Raw genomic sequence first — 13,032 nt, 5'->3', positions numbered from 1 at the left:
GGAGGTCCAGATGTTTCTGGCCTCTCAACACTTGCTAGTGGAATTTAAGAGCTATGGCTAAACCACACAAATGCCAGCAGAAAACCGTATCAAAAGATTTATTAAAGCGCCCTGATCTGTTCCTGGAAAGCAGGGTTTGAGGGCTGCTCTCTGCACTCACCCCTCCTGGGAGCTTTGGCTAACACATAGCAAAGTTAACCCTCCATCTGGGAAGGCACTGAAATCCAACCACAAGCATCAAATCCCTCACCCTGGGCTGCAGAATTCCACTGCTCCTTTGGCAAGCCCTTTTCCAGCACTCACATCCTCCCCTGGGCAGCCATGCTCTCACTCTGCAGTGATCAGCACGGCAGTCCTGCCATACTGAGTAATTCCATCCCCTTCAAACTGATTTACAAAGTATTTCGGGCAAGTCCAGATAATAAAATGCCATTTTATGATAAATAATTAAGACAGAGAAGGATAATAAATTTCAAGCAATGGAGTATGTCACTCCAAGCACGATATTAATGGGAGAGTAGTTGAAAGATGCTCATATAATTTGGTTTTCTGTGATTTAGTTCAATTCCTCGTGGTTAGACATTAAAAGAGTTCTATCTGTAGCCAAGCTGCCATTTCTAGAAGTATTCTGCCAAAGGGTCTGAGACAATTGCCGAGCAGTTCTGGGAATGGGGAAGTCTCTGCTGAGCAATGAGCTCCAAAACCAGGCAGAGGGAAGTGAAGTGCTCCCCTGGGGACTCACCAAGTTCATGATGAAGTAGAGCTCAATGGAGAGGTACACGATGAAGAAGACACAGGACCAGGGGTTCCGGGCGTAGGAGGGCATCATCACATCAGGGAAACTGCAGCCCAAAGGACACAGGGGTAACAAAATAACTCATGGTACACATCCCACTGCACAGGCAACAGGCACGGGGCATGGGGGGCTGTCTCTGTATAAACTCACACCTAAAGATTTGCACATTTGTATGGAACTCATGGAAAAAAAAATAAATATGGCAAAGCACATTCCTGGCTCATCCCAAACACCAAATGGGATTTGTGATGTGGTTAAGGGCTGTGCTTTGATACTTAACAACAGCAGTACAGCCTCAGTGCAGGTGTTACAACCTTAGATTTATTCCATCCTTTGCTAATTTCCTAATCCTCAGGGCTCTCCCTGACAGCAGATCAATATTTACTCACTGCTGTTATCCCAGTTTCCTAGCAGACAGGTGAACTGCAGCACAGCAATAGGAAGTTACTTCTCAACAGCGAGCTGTTGGCTGACAAAGGAGTACAAACACGAATTTTCCCTTCTTGGACCAAGGCCTAACAAAGCTGTTTCCCCTCTTATTGCCCTCACAGTGATGAAGATGTCTGAGTCCTTAGAGATAACTCTGCAGCTGAGGTCACAGTGTCCTAAAGTAAAATGGAAATCCAGTTCTTCCCATGCAGGCTGACCCTGGACATCTCTCTCTCTCTCAGACAGAGGAAAGGGGTCACCCATCTGAGACAGAGCATTTCTGCAGATAAACTCTTGGCTCTGCCAGACTCCTTTGGGACAAAGGGACAGACTGAGATGGAAGAGCATGAACTTACTTTGAAGTGGTCAAAAGCACAAAGAGATTCACCAGGCTGTTCTCCAAGGTATTGAAGTACTGAAAGAAAAAAAAAAAAATCCCATGACAAAATGCAAGCAGGAATTCATAGGGACATTTTGTTCAAAGAAACAACCAGTCCCCCCACTCCTTCGGATGTGGCACTCCCACAGCTCCCTGATGCCTTCTCTAGGGAAAAGTACTTCAGCACTGGGCCTTTTTAAAGTTCCCTGAGAAATGCTGTGTGAAGGGTTAAACTAAAAGCACATTTTTACAGCCACAGCCTGGGCAGCAGCAGGAACCAGTGGCTGCTGGACTCTGACCACAGCAGTGGAAGTGGCCAAGCTTTGCCCCAGACACCTCCCCTGGGGACAGTGGCTCTTTGGCTGAATGAAGGCATCAAGAACAAGGAACAACTCTGAGAATGTTCCCTTTGGGACATCCTGTCTTGGAGGGAGTTCCCTCCACAGCCTTCCTCCCCAGCAGAGGGTAAAGCAGGGTGACACTGCCAGGAAGCCTTGGAGCAGCCAGTGTTTGGCCTCACATGGAATAAACTCACATAAATAAATATGACTGCACTGTCAGGTTGAATTCTTAATGAAAGAGTCAAGATACTCACTGGATCCGAGTGGTTAGGAGAAAACAAGTAAAAACCTAAAGAGGCAGCAGAGAAAATAGAGGAGGAGAGAAAGGAGAAAGAACAAACGAAAATAAAGTCAGTTCAATGTCGAGCAGTGGAGCAGCTCCCAAAGGGAAGGTCCCACTAACAGTAAATCCTCTCTGACACCCTGAATCTGGAAGACTTTCCCCACAGTGATTGCCAAGAGATGTCATTGGCATTTCACTGCTCTTTTTGGAAAATAAACTTTCTGGGGATGGTTTGGACTGTAGCAGGTACACTCCAGACACAGGCATTTGTGAAACTGCCAACATTGAGGAAGACTTGGTGGAAGCAGAGCTTGAAAACACACACCACTGTGCTCTGGAAGAGGTCAAAAGGACTTTTGTCTCAAAATCAAATACCCAGCTTTCAGATTTTTTGGATGTTTTAACTCTGCCTCCAAGATGACTGCAGATGAAATGGGATAAAGGGAAGATCCTGGCAACACTTTGAATCTGATCAGCTTTATATTCATCCAGGCTGCTCGTGTTGCTTTTGGACAATCACTGGTTAAGACCATCACTTCTCCATCCATAAATACAACTCACCCAGAATAGCAAAAATCACCATGAAGAAAAGCAGGAGGAGAAGGATGTCAATAAATGGTGGGAGGGACTGGAAGATCTGTCGCAGATTTCTGAGAAAATAAGAAAACATTAATAAACTAAAATTTGCACATTTACTCCTCCAGGTTGTCAGGGGAAAGAAAAAAAACCCACCATCACCACCCCACACTTGAGGGCTTTCTTCCCACTCCCTCCGAGGATTAAAAGTAGAAAGCTTGCTAAATCAAGATCATTTCCAAGCTTCCCATCTGTCCTTTGCAGTCAGCTCTCAGGTACTGCAAACAACACTAATGTCACACTGTCAAGTCTCCTTCTCCAGACTAAAGAGCAGCCCTGATTCACTGTGCAGTCTCCAGGCAAGCCAAGGAGCAGAGCCAATGCAGCCACACCCCTGCGCTGGTCTCTGAGGCGGTTTATACACCCAAGCCCTGAGAACCATCAGCACATCCACACTTAGGTCACAACAGAACCACCTCCAACACAAACGCCAGTGAAAGACACTGATTTTCCTGGGATGCCTGAAGGATCCGAGTGCTTTCCTGCTGCGATTTGCTAAAACACGGGGCACCATTTGCTGAGATTTTGGCACGTCTTCATTGAAGACTAGAAGCTGGGTAGTTGCAAAAGCAAATCTTATTACATCATTAAATCAGTCCTATGAAGGTAAAGTTATTAGAGTTTGTTGGAGAATGCAGAAGCCTTCTAACATAAAGTCCTTAAGTCCCAAGTAGAAGTAATAGCACCTTATGAGCAGCAGTAAAGGCAACAGCAACAACAGCACCTGTATTCCATATTCCCTTAGCATCTCCTTCTAACATTCTTAGTGTATTTTATTTTTAGCCAATCAGGCTTAAACATGAACTCTCTACAAAAGTGTTAGACCTATCTTAAGCTAAAAATTATGTGTGTTAATTTTCATAAATTCCCACACAAATTCTATGCATACAGTTCTATCTGTTCTATCTGTTCTATCCAGGGATTTCTAGCAAGGCTATATTATTTTTGTCATGACTAGAATTTAACTAACTTTGCAAAAAGTAAGATTACTGAACTATAAACTAGGTACTAGGTCTCTTTCTTACTAACACAGGCTCTTATTTTTAAGGCACTTAAAAATCTTGAATTTATTTGAAAGCAAATGTGCATTTCTACTTCATATCTGGGTGGGTTCAGGTATCCTAATTTCTCAGAAGGTTTTAACTCAGTCTTCACATCTTTAGACACTCCTGGGCCTGTGTAAATAAGGCCCAGGAGTGATACAGGTTAACATGTGGTCAGAGTGTAATGAACCGTGTAAATGTATCAATCTCTGAGGGTCCAGCTTTTGCAGAGAAGTGGTAAAAATTAATTAGCGAGATTGCTCTTCAGAGGTGTTTTGTAAAGCAAAAGGTTTAATAAAGAAAAAATAACAAAATAACAAACGTTACAGAAAACAAAAGATAAGCCGCGCACAGGTGTCTGAGAAAACTTCCGACACCTTGCTAAAACACTCCAAAAAGCCCTTCTTCTTCTTTTGTGCTCCTTCCTAAATACTGAATGCTTTAGGAGGGACAACCTGGCTTGCAGCCAATGAAATTAACAACAGGCTTTGAGTTACACTCTGGGAGCCCAATCCATTCTCTTGTGCTGGCCCGGAGCCAATTACATCAGAGAAAAAAAAACCACAGAACTTTCAAGCTAAACTTCCTAAACCGCCTAAAGGTAAACTGAAACTCCTTCCCTATTTAGAAACACCTGCTGGGTGTGGGAAACGCATTCCTATAGAGGGGGATTTGTACCTCCAGCCCAGCCCCAGGAATGAGGGAACCCCCAGCATCACCTTCTGACAGCCCCACAGTAGCGACAGTCCACCAGGAAGATGCAGCGCAGGGCGCGGGTGATGCGCACGTGCGACGTCTGCCGCACCAGCACCACGATGGCCTCGACGAACTGCACCAACAGCACACACGTCTGCAAGAAAACAGAGGCAAGGCTCTGGCTGACCACCTGTTTATTTGGACATCTGAAAGATGGGAGGTGTCCCTCAGAGTTTTGGGATCTCGCAAGTGAATCATCTGGCAGCCGGGACACAGCGGCTGCGTCATCCCTGCTGCGGCGCGGGCCAATATTTAATCTGGCTCTTTGGGTCTTGGAGGTGCTAAAGGAGAAACCCTGACAATCAAGCAGACAAACTCACCTTGACCATAGTCCTTTTGTGCCTGATAAAGGTTTGGAAGCCCAGCCACCTCATCTTCATGGAGAGTTCAAAGACGACCACGATTAACGCAAACAGCTCCAGGGTTGCGTGGACCTGCCACAGCACAGGGGTGGTGAGAACAGCAGCAGGGCAGAGGCCACACTCCTGCCCCTCCTTTTCCAAGGAGCAGGTGGGTTTAACAGCAGTCTTGTGGCATGCAGGAAAACCCCAAGCCACTCTTTTACAGCTAACACAGCACGTTTTTTCAAAATTTCTAGTTCGACTGCTTTTGTGCTTTTATTAAAGCCTGTGCAGTTTTTCTCTAAGCAGGTCCAGGCCAGAATTTCCTGAAATCCATGTCACTTCTGGGCTTGAGCAACACAGAGGAAAACTTACTGATACATTTGAAACAACAGGCCTGGACATCAACAACTTGAGCAGAAACACTTTGGAAAAAAGATGGAGACTGTAATTTTCTTAGTGAAACACAGGAAGGAGAGCTGCTGGGCAGAGAGATTTTATACAGAGAAGGGTTTTCTCTGAATTAGACATTCTGGACAATCACAGGGAGGGTCCTCATCTGTGTTCTAGGAACCAGTGGTGCTGCTGGGGTAATGACACCAGCCCTGACAACAACTTTGAAGCCACCCCATCAAAGCACACAGATTGCTGAGTTATCTCACGAAAAAGGAAAAAAACCCAACCATTTCTGTTACAAATGAAGAACTGCACAAATGGATAACACAAAATGAGTGTCCCTTTCATTGTGGTCTGCCTAGATCAGATGGAAAAAGGAAGCTTTGCTGTCTGGCCTATCTGCTGTCAACCATTTACAGAACAAACCAGGTGGATTTTTTTTCCTCTTACTGCCTCCTCCTTCCTCTCTGTCTGGCCATTGTTTTCCTCTTCCCCACACTGCAGAGCAAGCAGCCTGTCCCAGGCAGCCCCCAGGTACTCACAAAGATGCCCAGACGGAGCATGGGGACCGCAGGAGCCTCGCAGAGGGACAGCAGCAGGAGCAGCAGGGCCGTGCTCAGCTCCATCAGGTAGAAAAGGTGGTTGTGTGCAAAGAGGTAGGCAGCGAGTGCTTTGGCATTTTTGGGGTGAGTGAAGAACTTGTCATTGTTTTCTCCTTCCTAGGGCAGCAGGAATAAAGAAGGGAACAGCATGAGTGACTCTCAGTGCTATGAAAGAGTGAAGAATGCAGACTTTTATAGGGATTAGATACAATTCCCAACAGATTATTGCCTTTTACAGCCTGTTGCTGATGTGTTTATTCAGGAATGGACTTTACACACTTGGGACATCCCCTTCTGTCCATAACCACATTTCAGTAATGAAACTCTTCAATATCCACAAACTCCTGCTTCAGAAACCCCTGAGCCTTTTCACAATGAGGCAGAGAGCTGGGAGAGTTTATAAAGGCAGGCAAAGAAACTTCAGCCAACATCCCAACATAAACAATGCACTTCATTTACTTGCAACTATTTCCACATGTTTACAGACTTATTTGATTAAACTTCTCTAGGACAGACCAGGAAAACACCCAGATAAGCTCCAGGGCACCTGGCTGACAGTTGTTCCTCTTTATCTTGGCCTTGCAAAATGTCTGGGAGAAAACACTGGAGCACACACAGTGTTTTCTGCTTCAGGAATGTTAGACAGGCTCCATGAAAAATTAACAAGTCTCTATGCTGATCTGTCATTCCCTCTTAACTAGAAAACCTAATTAACATTAAAAGGTCAGATACTCCGTCTTAACACTTTGCCTACAACTGATTTTCAAACAGCTACATCGTGACTATTTTTACCCCTAGGATGAAACTTAATTCTGGGAGATTTTAGAGGGTTTTCATGCAGAACCACCCAACAGCTTCTTCTCTTTCTCGAGTCAACAGTTTTGGCAAGGGAGCTTTTGTCACTCACAGGAAACTTGCTGCCTCTTGGGAACTGTCATAAGAGATCACTTTTCCCCAGCAGGGCCACATGGATGCACAAGAAGTGGTGAGGTTTTATTTAAATTAACATCTTTCCAGGCAGGCAATTATGGCAAGGACAGTCAAGCTATTACTATCAAAGCAGAATAGCTGTGATTGCAAATGGATAACGAGGTCAGGGAACTCTCCTTTAGGAAGTGAAGTGTTCTCCAGACTCGCCCAGGAGAGGGTTCCCAATGCTTCTCACTTATTCCAGCCCACACAGGGTTTCAGAACAAACACTGCTGGGTCAGAGAGCTGGGCTGGAGCAGGACACAGCCAGCCCTGCAAAGAGCCCAGGCTGAGATCAGCAGGGTCATTCCCATCCACGCCTGGCAGAACACACTTGCAGAATGACAAACAGCCTAAATCCTGCCTCTTGGGAGCCAGGCAATTCCAAACGTGGCTGGACAGCAAAGCCCTCTTATCCAGAGCCGACACTTGCCTGCAGCCACTGCACACAAAACTCTCTTTAAGTGATTCTACTTCATTTCAAGGACAGTGTCATCGTGGCCATTGGTCAAGGCAGCAGCAGCAATCATCCCTATCCGAAGGGCCAGGCCTGCTGTGCCCATTACCATCAGAGCTGCAGCAGCTCAATGACCCTTAGCAGAGCTGCTCCAATAATCAGGAGTTTAAACAAAAGCCTGGGGGGGAGGCTGGAGCCACCCTGCCATTGTCAGGGCTGCCCCAGCACACCACAGAGCTCAAGCGCTGCCAAGGTCCAGCTTACACTGTTTTAAAATATCTGAGAAGTGAGATTTCTCAGTCCTGTGGGGTCAGAGCAGGGAAGAACAAATGATTTCTCTCACCTTGCAGTGGCTTAAACAAAAGAGAAACCCAACTGGGTCCAAAGCACCTCAGAGCTTTGAAAGGGAACGAAGAGAAGGAAGGACGGACAGTAATGGAACCACCAACCATTTCAGACTGGCCAGCTCTGGGAGAAGCTCAGTTTTGGTGGCTAATTCTTCAAACCAGATGTACAGCAAGCTTAAAAATGCAAACCCTTTGTTGCAGTAAGGATGGTGATTCTGGTAACTGAAGCATGGGTAGGATTTGATTCTCCATTGTTTTAAATATTATAAATTTTGCTCCTGGGCTGATCCTAATCCCAGCATCCTTTAATCCTGTAAAAATCAAGACCTCTGCTTTCTCTCATACCTCGCATGACCTGCAGGACTTGACTGACACTAACTGTGCCACCCACCCAGCCCATGGCCAAGGCAGGATTGGGACCTGCACTTCCAGAACAGGAGACATCCCCAGGAGAGCACTGACCATTCCCCCTGAAGTGACAATCTGTGACCAGCTACAAAAATCTCCATGCCAAGGTGGCGGAACTGTGCATGTGCTGAACCCCCCCAGCCACTACAGTCCTTGGGAGAGGGTGGGTATTTTGCTGTTCAGTGGCTCCAAATGACTTTCAAGGCCCACCTGGAGGTGCCTCCAGCACCGCCCCACTCCTGAAGCAGAATCCGTGGCAAAGCACCAAATTTTCAGCCCCAAAACGGAAGCTGTTTGTTTCCCATGACCAAGAACCACCGCAGCTCCTGCAGACCACCCTCCCCTAGACCCAGCAGGGCTCACCTGGAGGTAGATGGCTGCCTCTTGGTAGTTCATCTCCCAGTTGTGGCGGGCAGAGCTCTGCTGGGCGCAGCACTCCCTGGCCGCGGGGCTGGAGGCGTCATTGACCACGTCGTAGCTGCCTCCATCTACATCAGAGAAACAGGGATTGACCATCAGGAATGGAGCACGGGGCTCTGGGATCACAGACAGGCAGAGTAGATGGCAAAGTGGCAGCTTGTACACTGACAAATGGACTCTTGGCAGGTAGGAGCTTTAAAGAGACGCTCAGACCCAGCACTTGCACACGGGAATGCTCCCAGAAGATCATCAGGAGAGACGGCTTCCCATTCAATACAGCAGGCAGCTCTCCTGGCTCACAGGTGTGTGCTGTCATGCCTGAAGTTTGCTAGCAGCATCAGACACTATAACCAGGCAGGTAATAGTCACCAGCCTCCCAGGATGCCCAGCCCAGGGAAGAAAAGAGGTTTTGCTGAAGGAACAAGAAACTTTTGCACATGTCCTTGGAGCAGAGGCCATGGAAGGATGGACACAGCACTGCCCCTGCCATGGGACACTAATGTGAGAAGAGAAGCTGTCAGTACTTTGAGTGGAAAGCCCCATTTCTCACAGCACTTCAGAGTCACTAAATAAAACATCTTCACAGCACTCTGAGGTGCTGCTAAGTGCTGACACCCCTCTGATGCAAACAAACTGCAAGATGAATTTTCCGTTCACACTCCATGTATTGATTCTGAAATTTCTGAGCGCCTGTCCTCCTCACCAAAGAACTACAGAACAATGCCAGACTGAACATTTGAACCACATTTTGTATATGAAGATTTTGCTTAAAAAAACCCAAAACAATTCAATTGCAAAAGAAGCAGCTCCCAAGCAGAGCTACACATACACAGTGCCCTTCCCATGGGAGAGTTACACAGGGCATGTCTGTAAACTCCAAAATAATTGCTATTTCTGCATTCTGCAGCCTCAGTACTATTAAGACATACGAAAACTAAGCAAGAAGACAATTACTGTACAAGAAGGGAATGTCACTTGGTTTCTTGTTCTGGGACTGGGGGTTTTATTTTACCTTTGACAAAGAATACTGAGCAGAGAAGCCACAGCAGTGAGACCTGCTAAGGGCCTGTGGTGGAGCTAGGCACACTCTCAGTTCTCCAGAGTTTCAAACATTTCCCACATCACATGGTTGTTCCTGCTTTCAGAAGAGACTTCCCTCCTCCAGTGCCTCATGTTTCCAAAGTGGGTACATGTGAAATTGAGCTTGCCAGCACAGCAGTGCTGATTTCCCCCTTATTTTATGAGCACAGGAGCTGTGGTGTGGCAGCTCGTTCTCTCTGTGCTCCAAGTTGTTATCTGAGAGTGGGCAAAAAAGCACCACGAGGTTCTTTTCCCCTCTCATGACAGCCTGCTGAAGATTTGCTGTGACAAAATAATCCTCGATGAATTACTGATTCAGTCTCTCCAGAACACCCTCTGGAGTGGAGAGGGAGTCCATGCCAAAAACTCTGCACCCGCCAAGAGAAATGGCACCATGTGCTCCTGGCAGAGGCAGGGAGTGGGAAGAAATCGGAACCCCTTCACCAGTGCACAGCCACAGCTGCCTCTTCCACCCCCAAAATCAAATCAAGATAACATTTCCCTGGGGTTTGTGAAGACCATCGAGATTGCACACTCAGGTTGCTGAGCATTCTGCAGCACGAAGCCTGTTTCTCTTCCTTGCTTCCCCCACACCCTTAAAATACCACTCAAAATCTGGACAAATGTTTGAATGAGGCCGGTTCCTCCCCCACAGCCCTTGATTTAGCACAGTTCTTGAAAAAAAAGAAAACCTGAATGATGGAGTTTTTATTTATCCACGGAGCTGGAATGGCAGCCTTCTGGTTTGTCTGCTTTTTAACTGAGATGACAGCCATATGCAAAAATCAGAAGCGCTATATTGCAAGCTCTAAAAAGTTCTTAAATGTTATTATTTACAAAGCTTTTGCTGGGGACGTGTCTCAAAAAGACAGACTCCCTCAAACTGCAGCCTGAGAGCAAAACCTTTTCACATTTGATGCTCAACACTTATAGGAGGAGCATATCTTCATCAGAACCTGGACTTTACGTTACAGAATGTACAAAATTTAAGAGGATCAAAACACGCTGTGGCCAAAACAGCGAAGGTTTGGAGCGTTAACCTAAACACCAACACACTAGACCCTGCCAAAAGATGCCCAAATCACCTTTAAGCCTGAAGCAGCTCTTTCGCAAAAATTAACCTTTCTGGAAAGGATTGACACCAGGAAAAGACACACCCCAGCGAGAACCCAGGACAGGACCCTGCTCGGTGCTTCCCACAGAAGCTGAAAACAGAAGAGCTGTCCCAGCTCTGAGACCAAGGTTGCAAATACAAAACAGCACTCAGAGATGCAAATCAGAACCGAGAAACAGCTCCAGAAATCAAGATGCTTTCCTGCTGTCTAAACCAGGCACAGACAACAGAAAATGCACCGAAGTGTTCCAGTGGGGAGCTGCATTTTGTGGATCAGCTCCTTTCCCCATCAGGTACCAGAAGGTTGATCTAGCATCCCTGAGGCAACAGCATCATCTGGGTCATAAATAATAATAAAAATAATAATAAATTCGAAGAGCAGCCCTCTGACTGTGTGCTTGGCAGCCCTCCAGCGAGCTAATTTCCTCAGCTGCTCCCATGATAACAATGACACAGACTAATGCAAGCTCGGCTCCGCTCGTGCTGCACCAACATCCCCGACGGCGTTTACCATCAGTATGGAGCTCAATGAGATAGGAGGATCTCTCCACGGGGCTCCCGGAATCCTCGAAGTAGATGGCAGGAGGCAGCTCTCTCCACTGCATGGCAGCCGCCGGTGCTCGCAGCCGGGCACAGCCCCGGCTCCTCCCGCCTCCCTGCCGAAAGCTGATCCTCGATCCCGCGGCTTCCTCAAGGGAAAGCTCCGCACACAAACAGGCTCTCTGCTCTGTGCTGCCTGCAGAACTGAACGGCTTCTCTCTCTCTCCCCTCCCCTCTGAGTGAGGAAGGTGGCTCAGACCTCAGTGAGATCCCTTCCCTGGGTGTTTCCGAGGGCGAGATTTGGGAAGGTTGAGCTGCAGGACGAGGAGCTGCTGCCAGGCACAAGCGTGCTGGCGGAGCGGGGACGCGTGTGCTGCGCTCTGGTGTTTTGGCATTTAGCACAACTTGCTCACCAGCGAGCACGATGAGCTAACGGGAGAGAGGAGCCCAAAGTGCTGAGCAGGCAGCACAGCGAGGAATCTCCGGCACAAAAAGAAATGAAAGAAACAAACAAAAAAAAAAGAAAACAAAAAAAGAAAACAGGTATTTCGTGGAAGTTCGCAGCGCAAGGGGCACACCAAAGGAAGCGAACTGAGCTGGTCACAGATGGCAAAGCTTCCTTCCTTACACTTGTGTAACTTATCCCAGCCGTTCCCTGAAAAGAGACATAGGGAGGGAGGGAGGGGAAAAAAAGAAGAGGGGGGGAAAAAAAACTAAAAAGGAAAAGCAAAACCAGCTGGCTGCTTACACAAGGCATCCGGAACGAGACTGCCGGGACTCCAGCATTTCCATTCAGTGCAGCAGAGCATGCTCCTGTGTAAATAGTTTCCATATGTCATCATTACAATAAAAAACAAAAAAACAAGGAAGAAAGAGAAGGAGCATAAACTTTCCAGAGCCCAAACCTCTCCCTCTGCAAAACAAATTCCCTGCTTAGGGGAAGGAAAAACTCTCCATGGGCTGAGAGCAAACAAACTCATCTCATTCGGGGGAGCTCATGCAGCCATGGGGGATCTCCAGGGCAGAGCTGAGAGGGGAATAAGGGACAGAAAACATCCACAGGAGGCTGGGATCAATCACCCTTCCTAGCCAGCTATTATAAATCAAACCGAAGTCACTCTGGAATTCCATGGGGTTTGGTGTCTGCACTTCTTTAAATAAATTATAATTTAAAAAAAATTCCAATAAACTAGTAACCTCCTACAAATTCAAAGAGTTATAAACCAACCCTACAGGGCAGCTCTTCCATTTGCCTCGGAGCTCCCCCAGTCTGGCTCTCATTAGCCAGTTTGCCAGATGTTCTGCTTTCCAGATAGCACACACTTTTTATGGCCCTGCACTGAAACAGACTGAGATTCCCTAACTGGCTCACTGCCTGCCTCCAAAGCCTTCACTGGACTTACCAGGGCTTTCTCCTACATGGCTGAGGATGCTTTGGATGCTAGTTTCCACCCTGCCCAGATATTGCTATTTTAGTAAGTACACCTATGACGACAGAACACTGCAGGACATGTGAAGGCAGAAGTGACTTAAATCAGCAAAAAATATCCTTATTCTGTCAATCACGCTGTTCACACATCACGTGTGGAGTCCACATATGATGCAATATGCAAGTCGCTCCAGTGAGTTCCGTGTGTGAGTATTATTTCTCTTGACAGGCAAAAAAAGAAATGCCAAGGACACACAACTTTGGAG

At 46.9% G+C, this 13,032-nt stretch overlaps 1 protein-coding gene across 3 annotated transcripts in view; it reads right to left on the bottom strand.

Moving 5' to 3' along the window:
* The window catches only part of TPCN1 (two pore segment channel 1), a 42,825-nt gene that overhangs the window by 15,558 nt on the left and 14,235 nt on the right, over positions 1–13,032 (bottom strand). For 2 of the 3 annotated variants that reach the window (XM_066199707.1, XM_066199710.1), the window contains 8 exons: positions 8,547–8,671; positions 5,943–6,119; positions 4,984–5,097; positions 4,627–4,757; positions 2,790–2,878; positions 2,200–2,234; positions 1,582–1,640; positions 743–842 (listed from right to left, as the gene is read on the bottom strand). In XM_066199707.1, the coding sequence (XP_066055804.1) occupies positions 743–842; positions 1,582–1,640; positions 2,200–2,234; positions 2,790–2,878; positions 4,627–4,757; positions 4,984–5,097; positions 5,943–6,119; positions 8,547–8,671 (830 nt within the window). Of the gene's footprint in view, positions 1–742; positions 843–1,581; positions 1,641–2,199; positions 2,235–2,789; positions 2,879–4,626; positions 4,758–4,983; positions 5,098–5,942; positions 6,120–8,546; positions 8,672–11,308; positions 11,410–13,032 lie in introns of those variants that run through there. The other variant, XM_066199708.1, reaches the window with a different exon arrangement.

Source organism: Chamaea fasciata, unplaced genomic scaffold, assembly GCF_029207755.1.
Source record: "Chamaea fasciata isolate MVZ Bird 193981 ecotype frontalis unplaced genomic scaffold, bChaFas1.0.hap1 SCAF_18, whole genome shotgun sequence".
Classification (NCBI taxonomy): domain Eukaryota; kingdom Metazoa; phylum Chordata; class Aves; order Passeriformes; family Sylviidae; genus Chamaea; species Chamaea fasciata.
Note: the sequence above shows the minus strand (reverse complement) of the source record. Positions and strands in the feature narration are given on the sequence as shown.